The following is an 18,737-nucleotide window of genomic DNA, read 5'->3' as shown; positions in this document are numbered from 1 at the left end:
AACAGGTAATCATCTCACTGCTTTGTTACTTCTCTATCAAGAAATCTCAGCATTATCATGCAGGAAACTATACAGAAGCCCAAAAGCTGGGTTCGACATTTGCGGTATCCTCAAGTTCTTAACATTCAGAGCATTTCACGCTTAGCCATCGCCCCTTTTAGAAAGCATTAGCGGAATCAAATTTATTGCACAAAGTTAGCATAGTTTAGGAAATTTATGAATAGCAAAAAGGTCAGAAACAGAAGCTTTCCTTACAGTTTGAATGAAAATACCCTTGTGACACAGTTCAGTATCTATTTCTCCTGTAAACAACGCGGTGCATGCATGGTACAAGTTTGCCTTTCCTGGAAAGGGCCACCTTAACGGGGAGTGGAATGCTGGCAGAGCGCTGACATTTCCCAAAACCTGTGCATCTGCAAGCGGTGTGGTTTTGTAAGGATTCGGCTGCCTTTCAAACAAGCCCCCTCAAAATAAAGCGGAAGTGTCAGGCACCACCAGCTGTGAGCTGAGTGAGCTCCACAGCCACCACCTGTGCCTCCAGGCTCTCTTAAACAGATCTGTCTGTCTACAACAAAAGTGTCGGGACGTTGGTCAACAAACATGGTCTACTCGTGCAACCAGAGCACAGACCAGCGTTTGGGTCCCAAGAGACTGACTGCTGTAGCTGGAGCCTGCCCATTAGGTACAACTGGCTCTAGCTATGTACTCTTTATCAGTGCAAGGAGGATAGGACAAGAGCTTCTAGTTTCCCTACAATTTTTCCCCTCATTTTTGCTATATAATAGTACATGTAAAATGTATTAACACAAATGGCCAAACATTTCTTACAACCTCTAAGCTCTTTGGAACCAACCTATGCTCCTTGCTTCAGATGCCATTTTATTCCTAGAGATCAAGGGTATTTTTGTCTTGCTTGGCTTTTTCCTTGCCCAACCTGTGGCAGACACGCTGGTGTGCTGCCGAGCACATTTCTACATGCCATTTCAAACACAGAGTAGTGTTGGTGTCAAAGGCCATTGTAGCTTCACTTACCTTCAGAGGTATTCCTGGTTCTGAAATGAATGATTTAACAAGAAAAACGTGCTGACAACAAAGAGAGAAATGGATACGGCTGACAAAATACACACAAAAGACCAAAGCAATAGAAAACCAAGGAGATTCCCCCCCCCAAAAAAAACAAAATCAAAACCACTATGAATGCTTTGAGTGGAACTGATGATGGTCTCTCAAAGTGCATTTGATTGCTTATGGAGAAAAGCCTACGGAAAATGGAAAAATGTACTGAAATGAAAGGGGGGGGATCGTTTTTGTGCCCAGTTCCAAAAAAACAAAGTGTGTGTGCGTGGGGGTGGGGAAAAAAAAGGAAGAAAAAAAGAAAGAAATGGGCCAAAATAAGCCACAGAAAATGGAATTCTCACTAGAAAAAATAGAGAGAAACTCCAGCACACCTTGTGCGTTGTACATGCTGACAGAAGGGTTGTTATAGACGGCCGATTCCCCGAGCAATGTATTATAAGGGTTGTTAGTGCCATGAGGACGAAGCAGAGCATTGGTTATAAGATGATTAGCCATGGCTCCTGGAGCAGCCCGATAGAAAGACAGAGAAAAAAAACAAAAAAAACAAAAAAAAGGTCAATCAGGCAAATGTGGCATAAAAAAAAGGGAAAAAGAACATTCAGAATGACAACAGTTGAAATAGTCCTGATTACAAGCAGCCAGCTAAATAGACTCAAAAACTGTAGGCCACTAAAGCAGCACAGATGTAACTGACAACGCACACATCCAAACCAATGCAAAAGAAAATGGATCGGAAAGCTGAGAAGCTACATCGAGGGCGGCTCCCCAGGTGGTTGCTCGGCATGTAAGCAAGGCTCTGCCCACATGCTTGCTACAAATACACGGAGGGAGATGGCAGCCTGCACAATGGGGGCAAAACTCTCCAGAAAGTGCCAAATGAAGGAAAAAAAATAATAAAAAAATGACTAACACAAAAACAGCACATTCAACTCCCACTATGGACTAGGATCTGTTGTCTTAGTCTCTTGAAAAGCGTCCAAAATCAAAAAAAGAATAACTAAAAAGAAACGATGGAAGATGGAGGCTCTCCTAAGACTCGGCACTCATTGGAGGACTCTTTTTCAGGCAGCGCGTACTTGTTTCTAATGGGGTGACCTGAACTTTACATATTGCTCTTCAGAACTACTCACTACCCCCCTCGAGTGCATCGACACAGTCCCAAAAAACGCGAGCGCCGTGGCTCCTTCAGGTGTTTTGACTGGTAGCGAAAGCTGGCGGTGGAGATGTCCACATCCCGAGGCTCCCCCTTTCCCCAGCAAACATCCTTTCCCCCAGCTCCCAGCCGCCTTGGCCATCAGCAAAAGGATGACCGAAAGCCCTGTTAACCCCTCATCCCACTAAATCTACTTTGGATACCAAGAGGCAATCGGCTCAGAAACTTGCCCTAGGTTCGGAGCGGAGAGCAGGCAAGTCTCTCTTTGGTGGTAGACACCTAGAGCGGGAAAATCCAAGGATGCACTATTTGTTACCGCTTGGACTAAGCCACTAGAAGGAAGCTTTTCCACCAAGCCAGAGAGCCTTTGGCATAGTGGCTAGGACTAGCCGGGACTGGGCTTCTGGATGGCAAAGGAAAAGGGAAGGAGCCCAGACAGGGGTAGGACAGAGCAGACCGTTGCCCTCAGCCTCTCTCTTAGCCTCCAGCAGCCCATCGTGCCCAAACACACATGGCATTAGCAGGCAACTCAGCCTTTTGAGAACAGAAAAAAGGAGAAAGCGGCACCATATTAGGACTGCATGCCAGGAGGACTCCCAGACACATGCAGCTTGGCAAAATGCTGTTTTCTCTCACCTGGTATTTTTGGCTATACTGGTGTAAAGCAAGAGGAGCTGTGTGTTTGGAAATAAGGAAACAAATCTGTCTCCTGTAAGAAAACATTATACGGACACTTAACTAAGCAACCTTGAAATGAGTCAATACTTTCGTTCTGGTAGCGTATTTATCCATCAGCCTCACGTACGTCTGGGATGAGGGACTGCAGGAACCAATTACCTTTTTACACTAGTTTTACACTGGCACTAGTACTAAGTCCATTAAAATTGTTCCTGCTTTTACATCCCTTTTAAACAAGTCAGGCCATAAAAGATCCAAATAGCGACTCTGCTTTTATACAGGTAATGGGAATGCCTGGAGTTAATGCCAGCCATAAATTCAGCAGTGATACAATCCTCACATTCGAGATTTAACCCAATCTCTGTCAGATTTGACACAGAGGAGAAGACTACACCTGCTGCATGGTTTTGAACACCTTTCCTTGAAGCATCTTTAAATGGCAATGCCAGAGAGAGAATCCCATGTTATATATCCCCAAACTGATCTTTTCTAGCAATTCCCAGCACGTGGGGCTCTTCCGACTATTTCTCTAGCTAATTAGTCAGCCTAATCTTTTTCTCTCCTTAACAGTTTACACTTCCAGGCACGAGAAAGGTTTCTGCCGGCTTTCACCACTTGCAAACCATTTCACAGGGATGACCCAAAGGGTGACAAATCATGGTGGGTTTCAGCAGGCAGGTCCCTGCCCAGGCCACCTACCAGTACACCACTCCAGCCCGAGCCATCAGGGTGACTTCATGGCACCTGGCCATGGGAGACTCAAAGTCAGCTTTGACAGTCCCAGGCTACATAATGGATAGGCCAGCCTCCTTGATGCAATCTTGGACAGCTAAACCAAAGCTGAGTGCAAACTAGGACTGAGCTGCATTCACAGCAAACAGGCTCTGATGGGCTGTATGAACTAAAGACTTTCTGGCAGCTTTTAATGCAAATACATGATTCTGACAATAAACTTGGCAAAATGTTGAAAACTCAGAATAAGTCATTTTTCCCTCTCTCAGGTATGTAATAGGATGCTTGGCATAAGAAAACCACCACCCATTACTGTATGTAGATACCAAGCACAAATTAGTCTCTTCTGCCTTCCTCTCCCTTTATTTCTGAGGGCATCGGTTTTAACTTTAATGATCAAAACGCCTCTTCTGAGTAATTCTCTTGATGCAAATGCAAAGCTGCCCCACCGGTACCACTTGCAGCTGCCATGCTGGGCCCTGTGGATGCAGCAGGCTCTGCAGCAGGTTCCCTTCAGGGTGGACCTGCCATGGTGAAGCTGTGTGAGTCAGGAAGTGTAACCTTCAGCCTCTTAAAAAGAAATTGATGCATACCTTACATTGATTAATCTGGGCTCATTTCTCCTAATCTACTTCAGCGATGCAACACTCGCCGTCTCCAAGGTTGTGGAGAGAGAAGTGGTGCATTCAGGTGCCGAGGAGTCCATAATTAAAGCTTTAGATAAAAATACAATAATACAAACAAATCCCCATTATTGGTTTCTCTTTCCCATGAGGGAGAAAGCCTAAAAGGTATCACCAGCCATACATTCAAGTTACCATCCCTCCTCCTTCGTAACACTTTATCATTGCCATAGCAACCAACGGGGCTATCAGGAGCAGAGGATTAGGTCTGCAGATGAGGCATGAGCAGAAGGAGCAGGTGAACCAACAAAGTGACCCCGTTTGCATGAAAATGGCCTCAGTAATCAACAATGAGCAAAGCCCATTATAGAAAAAAAGTGTTTCCTAAAATACCACAAGAAAAATTCAGGCTCGGGCTCCTCTTGAGAGACAGCATCAACGATGGGAGAGATGGCAAATAGGGATGTCACGCCCAGAGAAAGGCGGCAACATGCCGCAGCCCCTCTATCACTGCCGACAAAGGTCCAAGTGGGCTGAAAAGCAGAACGAGCATGGCTGCACACGTGGATTGAGTGCTCTGAGTCTGCTCGCGGCCAGAATGCTCTCATGACGTGACCCTGGGTGGCCATCAGGCTCGTTGCTGGCCATCTGCCTAATATCCTTGTCAAGAAGCAGTTGTTGAGCACTTGTTTTTATTCATTTGCTTACGGCCAGATCCTCAGCTTTCTGCCGCATGACACCAATCTCTCCCAGCAAGTAATACAGCCCTGCATCTTCTTTGCTTAGCTATGTTTCAGCGATAATGTTCACTATAAAGCCCCTTCTGTAGCTTCCTGAGGCACCTGAGTCCAGTGCATATTCCCAAATACATTCTCTATTGGCTTGGTTATGGTGCCTGGCTTTTAATTCAGCTGTATTGAAACACCTTGGGTTCTGCTGGCCAAAGATACGCTGCTGAAAGCAAATTCACCCACTGTTTCCAAATTCCTATGGTGCATGAGCCTTTGGAGCTGGAGGAAAGATGCGGCTTCAACCACAAAGGTGCACCAAGGCACCTCCTTGTTCAACGGGACGAGCTCAACAGAAGCACTGCCCATATTTACCAGCAGGATTGCACCTCTGAAAAATACCCCCTGTGACTACACCGGCATAACTACAGCCCTACACATGGAGGTCTCCATGTTGTTTCCACCAACGTTCAACCAAAGATTAAGGTTCAGCATAAAACGCAGTGCCCAGGCTGGCTCTGAAACTCAAAATTAGATTCAAATTCTGGTTTCAGGTGATGTCAGTGCTCAGTTCTAGGTATCCTGGTGCCGGATTGCCTCAAGGGAAGGATTTCCAGACTGCGATTACCAGGAGAAAGGAACTGTGCTCTTTCTGAAGGCAAGCATCAGGTAAGTAACAGCCAGAAAATAACATAAATCAGCTTATTTAGCCCTTCTGTGCTTGTGGGCTACCTGCAAAAAAATCACTCAAAAAATCTGATATGGTGACCAGCCGGGATGAACAAGTGGAAAATCTCATTTTTTGCGATCACTTCTCTGACTATACCCACACATACAGGCTTCGGATAGCTAAGTTTATCTACTTGGTGTGCACACAAAAGCAGGCATCACTTTAACGCCAGAATGCAGCATAAATTGTACCTTTGCCTCCCCTTTGTTAGACAAAAAATTGATGTCCTTGGAGAAAAAGAAATAGATAGCTCAGAAAAAGCATTGGACGCATTTGTGTTGTAACAAAATGTTTCATTTTCTCTGACCTAGCAATCCCAAAATGTCATTTTTCTGTTTGTTTTGTTTGTTCGGTTTTTAGGAAGAAAAAAGCAATAATAGAAAACTCATGTTCCTGCATTTTTGGTCAACCTTTCTCTTTTCTCCCCATTTTGGCCAGGGAGCAAAACAATTCATATTCCTTTGGTTTTCCCCCCTACTCCCTTCCCACGCTGATAGGTCAGCATCATGCTCCTGCTGACTCTGCCTCCTAACGCCCTCAGCTTGGCTTTCCGTCCACAGCCACTGTTACTCGAGTACCTCCACTTCTCACAACTAATATACTTAACCTCAGCTCGCCTTCATGAAGAAGCGACAGCGGGAGACTATGGACCAGTTCCCTGAAGGCACCGAGATGCCTGGGCTATCGGCGAGCACAGGTGATCAGTTTTGCTTGGACACCAAACTATCTACCTAGACATGAATCCTTTCCTAAATGTTCACACACACACAAAATATTGCTGCCTGACATTAACCATAGTAAATAACCCATCTCCTGAACCTTAGTGTTATTGAAATAGCCTTGCAACACTGATTTCAGTTTGTAAATTCTGGCCAGTTCTGTACATAGCTTAGCATTAACTTATTTACTCCATTTTATTCCCTGAAAAAGAAAATACATACAGTGCAGGTTTGTACTGAGCCAAAGCTCCAGCCTCCTTTGTACCTTCCTTTACGGGCACTCAGTAGTACCACTTACTCTGTTATAGGCAGATTTTTCACATATTTAAAGAGTCCTGGTTTTCCACGTGTTCTCTTGCGATTTATTCAAATGATTGATGCAATCACGAAAAGTCAAATCAGACACACTTGCTGGAGGACAACAGGTATTTTCAGCGTTTTCCTGGCACCCTCCAACCAGTGCTCTGACGTTTAGATTGATCGAGCTGTGTTTGTATAATAGCCAACAGGATTCAGTTAATAAACTTCAATAAACCTCCCTATTAAATTTCTCTCAAATAGGTTTGTTGTCACTTGCAGCATCTAATCTATTCATTGAGGAGCTATTAATACTGACTGCAGCAAAATGGAATTTCAGCAAATGAGATTGTTAAGCTCTGGGCCATCTTCTTTGAAATGAAACATCCCATGCTTTTATGCAGAGACAAGGGAGGGAAAGTGTTTTTTTTTTTCCTTTTCCTTCCTTTCTCATGCAATAATTTAAACTGACAAGCCTCTGCTGGATTATAATCTGCAGGCCCCATTCGAAACACATAGCTGCCCTGCACTGATTGATAAACACCTAAGCTGCTATCAGTGATCTGGATGGCGGCCACTTCTCCGTTTGAGGCTTTATAGCTCCACTCCTGTTATTTATACCATTGTGCCACCGGTTCAGTGACTTGCTCAAATTAATGCCTAGCAATTTTGACAGTGAGATGCACAGAGCCTGACTTTCAAACATGCTCGGGTCCTACATCTCAAGAGTCTTATTTCCCAGCTCTGAAACACAAGGCTTGATTTTCAGGAGAGCTTGGCTCATTGGGACGCCGTAAGCTTGCGAAACCCAGCCGTTAACCAGCACAATGAGCTGCAGAGTGGCAACCCCCAGCAAAGCAGTCGTGCTTTCTTCCTTCCTCCTTCACAGTCATCATATTAAGATTGTTCTGCAGTAATACTCTGCCGGATCTAATACTCCCCAAAGCCTGCTCTGATTTCAGAAATTGCCTTGCCCTTCGTTTTCCTCTTTAAATCTGATCCACCTAATGACTGAACTTCCAATTATATGGCTGTCAATCCGCAAATCAAAGCCAGTTCATAATATCTCCCAAAGGAAGAATGCCATGTCACTCACAGAAATCACTGCAACAAATCTCAGCTAACTCAGTCCCAGGCAGCAAAGAAACAAAATAAACTAGAAGACAGTCAACAGCAGGATTCATTTTGCATGTAGTCAGAGTTAAGTTCCCTAATTTTCCCATAATTTTCCTGGCATAAAATGTATGGCTGATTGGGGCGGGGGGGGGGGGGGGGGGGAGAGAAAAAAGCAAGCTCGGGCAATTGCTAGTCCAAAAAGATGCTGTGTTTCCTTGCCCAACAAAAAATAAATACATAATATTTATCTGCTCTCATCTACCTGACATTGCTTTCTGGTTTGTAGGTGATCATTTCAGGGCGGTTCATTTCTAGGTTCGCGTTGCTGGTGCCTTTTGTGGCTAAGCAAGAGCAGCACCGTGCACCGGTCAGCTCAGCAATGGGGGGAGTGAGGACTGGCATTAAGCACAGAGACCTCTTGACGCTTTAAAAAAAAGGGTTGGTTATGGGGAAAAGTGCCTTCTCATGGATTTAAACAAGCCATCCATGGCTGACAAAGTGGGATTTTCCCACTGGCAGAGGGTGGTCTCCACACAGCCACAGAGGTGGCAGCCCCTATGGGGCCATGCTGGGCTCCTCTTCAGAAATGCTCCGCACCCATCACTCCCCTCCAGAAAACCCTGAGCATCACTGAGCGCAAAGCAAGCTAACCTTTAAGAGGTTTAGGTAGCTGAACATGCCCTTTTGGTGCCCATGGGGACAAACGGAAAGAAAACAGACTAAATATTTATTCTCTAATATCTTTAAGCTGCAAGAAGAACCATAGGTGCTACCAGGTGCGGAAAAGAGCTGCTTAGAGAGACTGCCACACATCAGCTGACGGAGAGCCCTCTGAATATCCTATTGAGATGAGTAGAGGAGTTCACACCTCTCTCAGAGTTCCACTGTTTGCTATTTGTTTTAAAATACAACATAACTGCAGCAGAAATCTGTCTGCTGTGCCAGCCACATAAACACATCATGGAGAGAATGAGTATCTCAAGAAAGACCTGCACAGGACAACGGCAACGCTCCTCTGGTCCAAATTTCTCACACAGTGCTGCAGTGCCTAGGGATGCCCAGGCGACGAGCGCCCAGCTACCCACCATCCCTGGAGACGTCTACACCAAAACATCTTCATCTAGCAACAGCAATTTGCAAATCTAGCGAACAGCAGGTCTAGCTACCACTAGCAGCAGAGTTATGTGAAGGTGGGAACAGTATGGCACATTTTCTTGGAGCTGCCCCACAGCAAGGCCCAATTTCTCCCCATTACATGTGCATCACAGTTGCACACAAGCTCTCATCTCCCCTCCCCTGGACATGAGGACCAGAGACCTGATTTCAAGTCAAAGTTCCTGACCACTGTGATGGGTGTGTCTATACCGCGGGGACTGCAGCTGGGAAGAGCAGCCCCAGGACAGCCTGGACCCAGCAAGCTGCCTCTGGGTACCACCTGGCCACCAGGGCTGTGGTACAGCCCTGGCAGTCTTCTACCAAATGGAGAATTTCACACTCATTGCGGTTTCCAAAAAGCTGCTTTCTAAAAATTCAGGATAATATGGCCACCTGAAGATAATTTAAAACTTCACCCACCCTCCCCAAAACACACACAGTTGTCCCTGATGAGTTAACAGCACAGATATGGTTTCAGTGCGGAAATCACAGCTTAATTATATTTTGGGGTGGGTGGGAAGAATTTGATGGGAGATTTCATTTAGGAAACAATCAGGTCTCAGTTGGGTTAGAAATCAGGATATTAATGTTCTTCATTTTAATTTTCCTCTCTGACTCAGATTCCCACTGTTTGAATTTGAGCTCAATTTGTTCTGTTCATTATGAAGAAATCCACATGAATTTGACATTAAACTGATTATCTCCGAGAACAGTAGCAATAATTTCCTTTTTTCCTGTGTACATTTCAGATTATATCTTTGTGGCCGACATAAAGACGCAGAGGAGAAATAATGAAGCAAGGGGAAATCAAGTATTTTTTCTGGCATGCAACTCAGAAGGGGGGACGTGCAATGACATTTATCCATTTGTGAAGTGAAAGCAAGGGGCAGGAACAAAAGATATCTGCATTGACTCTTCCCATTTCAGTGTGTTGGCATGGGAATAAACAGGGGGTGAACATGGCTCTCCCATCTGGGGAAGAACTACCTGCAGTGCTTATACTAGGGATCTCGGGGCTTCACAAGGACTATTTGGGGAGATTTCTGGCATTTGTATCCACCCCACACCTGCAGTTTGCTAGCAAGTGCACATGTGTGTGCACCCTCCTGAACAACCTCTTGTGGCTACAAGGAAAAAAAAATCATATTTAAGACTCGCCGCTGAGCAGTAAGGTGTTTGCCTGCATTGCTGGAGTCCTAGGCCCCAATCCTGTACCAGCAGTCAGGGTCCTGAAGGCACCGAGAGGCATTACTGGCCCTGAGCAGCCTCATCTGGGACCTGGACCCACCCCCCTGCCCATGCCCCAGGGCACCCTTTTAAGCTCAGCACAGGGCACCCAGTCCTTGCCTGGGGTGTGTTGTTGGAGATCTGCCCATATCCCAGATGGGCCTGGGCTGCAGCCTTGTCCCCAGCCCTGTGTCTGACCCCATTATTTCCCCAAAGAGAAGATCCATTAAGATATGGTAAACATTTGCTACCCATTAATATGCATTACCCCTGATTCATTAACTTGCACAGATACACACAGCTCCATCCGTGCATTTTCCTATAGCAAAACAGTATTTGATACTGGTGATAAACTGCATTTTTCCTCTGTTGCTTACTAGCCTCAGCAAAACAAGGGACACTTGCTTCTTTAGCAGAAAACTTTCACCTTTCCTTTGCAAAAAATCCTCAAATCTCCCTGTTTGAAAACCTGAACGTGCCTGATGCTCAGGCAGCGGCTGCTGGGGTGTTCCAAGAGCTCAGGCTCATGCTGAGCCATCGGCGCCCGGCAATGGTCACTCTTAGTGCTCTGCTGCAATCTGCTCCTCTCGTACTCAGCGCAGCGCTGAGAGACCGCCCAACGTCTTTTGCTGCCTCCGTCCACACATATAGCCGTTTGGGATGTGCAGGTCCACGATTAGATTTCCAAAACGCAAGTGCAACAGAATCGGAGTAACGGTAATGACATTACTTGCTTTTAATCTCTACCTCTTTGCAAAAACTGTCTGTATCCTCAGAATCAAAAAATCTGCCATTACAACTCAGCAGTTACCTGCTCTGTTCTCCCTTTGTGAACCTAAAGCCAAAGGAAACCCCACGTCTTGCACTCCCTCTGTACCCTCTACTTCTCAGCCCTCAAGGAAGCAAGTAATTCAAGGCCCCTATACGGCTCCACCGTTATTTTTGCAATGTGGTGACGCTTTGAGCCAAGCACAACCCCACAGTCTTGGCTCAGGCATCGTGAACTCTGCACGGCGGCAACTTAGACACAGGAAACCCAAGTCAGCTGGATGGCCCGGCACTCGCATCCCAGCTGCATCAGTTCCTAGCCAGGCAAGGACTATAACAAAACACAGGCTTGGGGACTTTACAAACGCACTGTTCCACAGTGAATTACAGCCCAGTCGTGCCTAAATTAAACGAAGGCCATCATGCACTGAGTCACATGTGAGCTACAGCAGGGCAGGAATGCAGAAAAAACAGCGGGCAACATTAAAAAGATCAGGAGCATGGGGAGATGTGGAAAGCCCCAGAAGTAATGTCTGACTTCTTCTCATGCAGAGATGGGTGCTATGGACAAGCTGGAGGGCCTTTGAGATCAGGGCCTCAAAGCAGCAGGTCAAGTGCAAGTTTTCAATGCTGGGAGAAGAAATATTGAGTGCAGGATAGATGTGGAACAGATGACAGAAAATCCAGCCAGACCTATCGTGGGAAAAAAGGGGCACATTGGTGGAGTTCGGGTGCTAGGAGCAGGAAATCACTGGGACCTGGAAACAGCACGTGTCCATGGCGGTAGACTGGTGTACGCTTCATTTGAAGGTAGATCAGGAAATACTTGGCCTGTTTCTGTCCCCTTCCTCCTGACTGACAGTGGTATAACAATGCAGAACCCACATCAGTACTAAGTGGTGGTGAGCAAGGGGAAACAAGGCTGGAAACATTCTGGACTTCAGGAAGCATCTGAAGTGGTCACAGAGGTCTTGGGAGGAAAGAGTGGGTGTTTTCATTAGAGAGCGCATTACATCAAGTAAGTATGGGGTTATGCCTTAAATTCCTGGTAGGATAAATGAGAATACAACCAGGCAGGAGGTGGAAAAACAGTGTTATGGTCAGATACTCTGGGGAAGAGTAGATCAAAGAGGAGCTGGAGCTGAAAAAGTCATAACATCATATCTGCAAGTCAGAAGAAGAAAACAGTTACATGCCTAAAAGAGGGATGTGTTAATACAGGCACAATATTGCAGACTGACGCCCAGGAGGTTCATGGAAGAAGGGGAGAAGGACATGGGATGGTACAGCAGATGGATAACTGCTGCTGATCATAGTATGGGAATAGTGATAACAAGAACAGATTTGCCTGGGACGTTAGCAAGCAACAGGGGACTGCAAGAACTGTGAACGTGATCGGGGGGTAAAAAATGGCTTAAATGAAGGAGCAGCTCCAGTAGAGGATGTCCCTCTTCCTTCTGCTTCCACAACAGAAGCATGGCAAGTCAGGACATGGAAAGGCGGCAGCAAGCCAGGAGCTGGAAGATGGAAGATGTGGGGAGAAGAGATCATCTTCGTACTGTTTCCGAAAGGTAGCTGCTGCCTGAAGGCTTGGGGAAAAATATCAGTGCACAAAGGAATGTTCAACACGAATACTTTTATATAAAAGGTGTCTAGTATTTAGCAGAAGTGTTGCCAGAATGGAAGTCATTTCCTTAACCACCAGATTGATGTGTTAGTGAATAAGTGTCTCTGGTAAGTGGGCAACGATTAACGAATTTACAAAGCGGCTGGGAGGGCTGAAGAGGGACTTCTGAAAGGATACGTGAGCCTCTTGTGTTAACCTTGGGCAGGGAAAGATGCTAAACGTACAGTTCCAGGCTTGTAGTTTACTCCTTTGAGCTTTCGCTGTGCATTTGTAAATAAAACATTAATGAAATGGCTCTTTCAAAGCTTGATATATAGTAAAATATTCAGAGGAAGACAAGAACTGTGAAAACTGCATTGCCCCACTGGTCTATTCAGACTGCAACTATCTCTGGAGAGACTGAAGAAACAACTTAGGCTTCATGCAAAGCCCTAAGACCACGATTGTTTCTTTCCAGCTGGAATAAACAGGATAAAGTGTGAAATATCTGGAGCCCCATGCAGTTGGATCCCTGTTGATGCCCACTATATTTTCCCAGCCTAGGTGACCACCTGCTGCTCTGGAGCTGCTAACTCTCAAATAAATGTTTGAGCCTCCATTTTGCAGGTACTTCTGGCCACAGGAAAAGCAAATAAGAAATATTGTGCCTGCTGGTGTGAAAGGGGTGGGGGTGGACTATAATAACTCCAGTTATTCAAGCCACCGAAGTGGCCCAGCTAAAAGCACTGGCGCAGCCTTTCTTCCACCGATGAGCCTGGAAGACCCTGTCTGCTAAAGCCCTTTGTATCCTTGGCTGCACTGGAGAGCGAGGCAACATCTGGGCTAACTAAAGGAGAGTATGCATGGCATTTCCTGACACGCATGTCATGTATGGCATGCAATTCACTTTTGTTTGCCTGCATGATGGATGGTGGAGGGGAATGGCAGCCCTGGCTGCAATCTCTGTGCCATAAGCAATCCCCCTCCAAACTAGCCCTGGAAAAGGCTGGTTGTACCTCTCCAGTTTTGATGCAAAGATGGAGAGAGATGCAAGGGCAACGTGCATGGATAAATCAATTTGAACGGAGGCATTTGCAGTTAACAGCATCCCATCGCCTTCTTTATCAATGAACCCTCAAGACAAAATGAAATTATCAATACACGAAAGCCATCAGAGCAGGTTGTGGGATAAGAGTATACCTCTACCTTAACTACCCTGCTTTCCCCTTCGCACTGATTTGAGCAATACGTACACTGACTTGGAGAACTGAATCCAATGTCCTTAGTTCCCCAGCACTCAGTATTACTAACTGTGGATTCAAAGTCCTTCTAGCCCACGCTCAGATTGTTATGCAGGCAAAAGACCCAGTAAAATTGGTGTGAAATCTGAGTAAAGGCTGGATAAGAACCAAAGTCCCAATTCACTTCTCGGTTGAGTTTTGCAGTCAGACCCCCAAGACGGGAAACACCTTTGATTTTCACCAACGTGAGGGAAGAGCTGGGCATACTAATCCAAACCCCATCCCCTCTTGATGCCAGTAGAGTGTGGGTAGATACAGAAAGCAGGACTTGTCACCTAGTTTCCCAAGCCATAAAGTAATTGTACTAGAGGTGAAAGAAACCAGTCTATGAGGCTAAGTTTTTTTTCTAGTGTTCCCCTACAGTCACTTTCCCGTAAACCATTCAAAAGGATTTTTTTTTTTAAAGCCACTCAGCTTTCATCCTGTGCCAGGCACCACATTTTGTTTGGCATGACTCTATATCCGCGCATTTCTGATAGCCTCTCCTCTGCAGACATCTATCAAGCTCACATCAGCCAGGCGCGCCAACTAGATACTGACATCAGCGGAGACAATTTTGCTCCAAGTACACAGGCTTTCTCACAGCTATGTTCAGCCATTCATTTTTCCCTTCCACAAAGTGGCTAAAATTGCTATATACCCAGGACAATGAAAAATTCTATGGGGCTTAACACAGATTGCACAGTGCCAAAACGGCTCATTTCCGCTGGCAGCAATGAGGCCTGACACCTCACGAGCTTACAGCACTAGTGGTTTTAGAGCTTTTTTTGGGGTGGGGGGTGGGGGAGTTTCCTAACTTCCTTCCAGGGATGACAATTCTTGAAAATGCATGTGTAAAAATAAAGAAAAGAAAAAAGGAAACGACCGCCACAAAACCTCCTCCCAGTTAATACCGTAACATTCTGTAAGTGAGCGAATAAATGTCCAATGCCATTTGAGGAGGTGAGCAGCGGGGACGTGGGAAAAAAGGGGGCAATACATTTTAAACTCCTTAAAGCCACCACGAGAGTTAGAGATAGGAAAAATAGTTTATAATTACCTCTGTTGAGTGAAGCTGAACTGTTTATATCTCCAGTAATAAAGGAAGACTCGGACTGCTTTCGGACTGTGTCATTCCACATCCTACGAATCCGGCTCTGAAGAGGGATTGAACCACAGCAGGTAATGAATTTTTAGCAGTGGCAGATAGGTTTCTTTCTGCCTCACTAAAGACAGCTATTGGCACGTCTAGCTCACCATGAGACTTGTTTCTACCCAGCTGTAAGCGAGTAGTTGCTGTTTCGTTATAACTCACCTCGTGCCGACCAGACGCTGCCTGCCTAAAATCGTAACATGAATGCCTACTGCCAATAAGAGATGCATAATAGGACTGCTCAGTTTGCTTACATCTTAATAAAAAAAAAACAGTGGAAATTACATACGAGAAAACCCCAGGCCCGTGCAAGCTACAGATTCACCAATATAGCATCAAATAATGGAAAAACAACCTACGCACAGAAGCATGCACACTTCCTGTATTCCCTCAGATAGCTTGCATCTATTTTGGTAAAGTGTAACAGAAGAGCTGATCTGTGTCTTGGTGTCCCTGGATGAACGGGAGTTTTTTATAGCTACTATCCATCTTGGGCAATCTCAGTAAAAAAAAATACAACTGCAAATAAATGACTTCTATTCCCCTCCTGAAAAATGTGTGATGATTTTGCCATCTGCGTACAGCTTTCACTGCTAGGGAAACAGTGTCCCAAACGTGTTGGCCTTCTCTTTTTTTTTTCTCAGTGATGCTGTGAAGTATTTATCTCTGCGGCATTTACACCACACACTCTCTCTCTCTCCTCCCCAGCTCCACCTTGCAAAAAACCGACAGCTGTACCCATCTCATGAGCAGCTCAACTGCAGTCCCCATGCCAACAGAGCTGGGAACTCCAAATCCTGGGAAACCCCAAGTCCTTCAAGTCAATCACATATTAATGGCATCTCCTAATCATTCATTAGCCCTTTATAAGTGCAACCACAGTGTAACATGTGATCCATGCACTTTTACAGCAATTATTGTGCACCTGGGCATTTCATCCTTTGCATTTCTCTGACATGATCCAGTGTGGTTTAATCATTCTGTTTCCTAAGTGCTTTTCAGGCAAAAAAGGATCTGATGGGCTTCCCTCCTCTTGGGCTTTGCTATTAAAGTTTGGGTCTCACCACCTTGGGTCTCCACCTGTTCTCCATCACACGTGAGGCTCCTCTGGCTTATGCCAGGTCCCAGGCCCTTCTGAGGACAAGCTGCCATGGGCAATGTGACCTACCTCGGTACCGCAAATCTCAGCCTGCCATGACGGGACTGCTGCTGGGAGAGGTGGTTCACCCTCAAAAGGGCATGCTTTCTTGGGCTGAGGCTGCCAAGAGGGAGGACCTGTTAAAGCTACCTCTTCTTGGCATGGAGGGCACCCACCTGCTAACTGAGTGACACAAATCCAATGTATTTCAAACCAAACACCCAAATGTTGCTGGATATAGTAAGTTTGGGACCGACGGGATTTTGGGATTGATGTGGCATTTGATGGCCTACTGGGGAGAAGCTCCCTATTCTATACCTATTTGCCCAACATAATATCCAGATCTTGGTAAATGCCAAAGTGGAGCTCTTGGATGACATCTTGGAAACCGCAGAAAATAAATAACAATTTGCGCCGAGACATAAAACACAAATTACATTTTCCTGGGAGGTTATAAACTGTTATTCGCTGTGTGTCTTTCATAATTTAATAGTTGAACTGTCAAGTATAATTACTTCCATTAGTAATACTGAATAAATTTGTGTTTGGTTTCTATTGATTAAGTAGTAAGCTTCTTCATTTTATATGAACTGCTCTTCCATAAATCTGTATCTGTACATACAAGTCAGCTTGAAAACTGCAAAGTGCACAAACTAAACAAAAATTCAATTTTTGGATGACCAAAGCATAACAAATACACAAAAAGCGTAAATTCCTAAAATAATCTGACCCACACTGGATTCTCTTAAGAGATGTATAAACTGAGGAAAATCGAGTGAAGCAAGGAATTGATCAAACCAGTGAATGTCAGAAAGCGAGCCCTTTCTTGGCAGAGGTGACTGCAAGACTCTGCAGTCTTTTTTTAGCAAGAAAAATACTTGGTTGTTACAGTATCATTACTGCACACGGCAACAGTGGTGACAACAACCTTCAGCATGTGCCAAGGACACGCCAGGCGGCTTTTACAGGGCACGTAACAGAGCTGACAAAATGCTCCCAGCTCCTGATCCCACTATAGACTGCTCAGGTTATGAGCGCCCTCCTGCCTCGTGAAGGCAAAATTTGGGCTTTTTAGTCTCGCCACAATTATATATGAGGTTCTTGGAGGGACACTAACTGCCACCACCACCCAAGGGAATGAAGCATGGTGGCTTCCGTTTAGGGAGGGAGGGATATCCTTGAGGTGGCACTGGGGATAGCACTAAAGCAGCTCCTTCGGCTCGTGCCAGCCTCGCCGTGCCTTTGAGGGTGAGGCATAGAGAGGCCACCAAAGGCCACTACCAACCAACAGTCTGCTTCCAGATCAATTTTTTAGCTCAACCATCAGGCTTAAGAGCGCACCTCTCCCTGGCCCCAATGGCCATGTTGCTGTCAAGGAGCTCCACAAGGAGGCATGAAGCCCTCGGGCCCCGAGAAGAAACGCAAGTTACCTGTGAGCCTGTGGAGTATCTTCCAGGCGTCCGTGACCCCGAGGTTTTTCCTGAGCCAATGGAGCTCTCTGTACTTTTCCCGCTACAGCAATGCGTGCGCAGGCATTTCCCATACTCCTTACGGACCTGAGCCAATGAAACAGGAACAGCTGTTAGCCAGCAGGTCCTCCTCCAACAGTCACGTTTCACATGGGCATTGCCGTCAAACTGGGGCAGCTCCTTGCCTGGATTAAAGCCCTGCCACTGTGCTGGCATCACGGGAACCACGCGCCTTTGGTGCCAGGTGAAACTTTGGCCAAGTTTGAGGTCTGAGCATTTCAGATTTTGCACAAAAATACCCAGAAGCCAGATGGGGCCAGACTGAAAATGCACAGACTGTATCGAAAAGGCAAATGCAGGTCATGTTGCCCACCCATGGAAGAAAAGAAAAAATAATACATACATGCATGCCCCAAACCCCCACAGAGGTTACTCAGAGCACACAGTGCTGAGTTAGCTGTGAAATCTCCCTAGACTGACTATGAGCAATTCAAAACTCAGTGAAACAACCGTTTAAATAGCAAATTACGGCTTTTTCATTAGGCTTTTCCTTAAGCACTTGAGACAACCACAATACCACGAGTGCCCAATATGCTCAAATGCCTAATCAATCCTTTGCTGAGAGAAAATAATTCAATTGCTTTAATTAGCCACCCACTGCTTCCTCTCTGCAGCTTTTTGCTGATTTTCTAGTCCATGATAGATAGGAAGGGAAAGGATTTTTTTTTTCTTCTTCCTCAAATAATTCCTCCCTCAGCTCTCAGGTCAGAAGATATGTCTGCCCCCACGGCCAGGTACTGGTCTGTCGTCTCCTTTGCTCTACACCATCATCAATCAGGAGCAATTTCAGAGTAAATAGCGATGGTTTAACGGTAGAAATTGGCTTGAGGCAGATGAGCACGTGGTCTTTCCATGCAAAATCAGCCCCCTAAGAGCTGGCAAGGATATGTTGCCACTCTAGCATGCTGCGCTAGGAGTTGATCATTTGCGAGATAGATCGGACTGGGCTGTGCGGGAGGTGGGGAGAGCAGTCCAGAAATTCAACCTGCTTGTGAAAGGGGGCATCTGGATGCCAAATGGACACTTTG

At 45.7% G+C, this 18,737-nt stretch overlaps 1 protein-coding gene across 5 annotated transcripts in view; it reads right to left on the bottom strand.

The window, feature by feature from the left end:
* ADGRL3 (adhesion G protein-coupled receptor L3) overlaps positions 1-18,737 on the bottom strand; it is a 437,224-nt gene that overhangs the window by 18,479 nt on the left and 400,008 nt on the right. For 3 of the 5 annotated variants that reach the window (XM_064510238.1, XM_064510236.1, XM_064510237.1), the window contains 2 exons: positions 17,611-17,736; positions 14,950-15,046 (listed from right to left, as the gene is read on the bottom strand). In XM_064510238.1, the coding sequence (XP_064366308.1) occupies positions 14,950-15,046; positions 17,611-17,736 (223 nt within the window). Of the gene's footprint in view, positions 1-1,448; positions 1,578-14,949; positions 15,047-17,610; positions 17,737-18,737 lie in introns of all 5 variants that reach the window. The other 2 variants (XM_064510233.1, XM_064510234.1) reach the window with 1 other exon arrangement.

The sequence above is a fragment of the Dromaius novaehollandiae genome, chromosome 4, assembly GCF_036370855.1.
Source record: "Dromaius novaehollandiae isolate bDroNov1 chromosome 4, bDroNov1.hap1, whole genome shotgun sequence".
Classification (NCBI taxonomy): Eukaryota; Metazoa; Chordata; class Aves; order Casuariiformes; family Dromaiidae; genus Dromaius; species Dromaius novaehollandiae.
The sequence above is the reverse complement of the archived record's forward strand: the minus strand, read 5'-3'. Positions and strand labels throughout refer to the sequence as shown.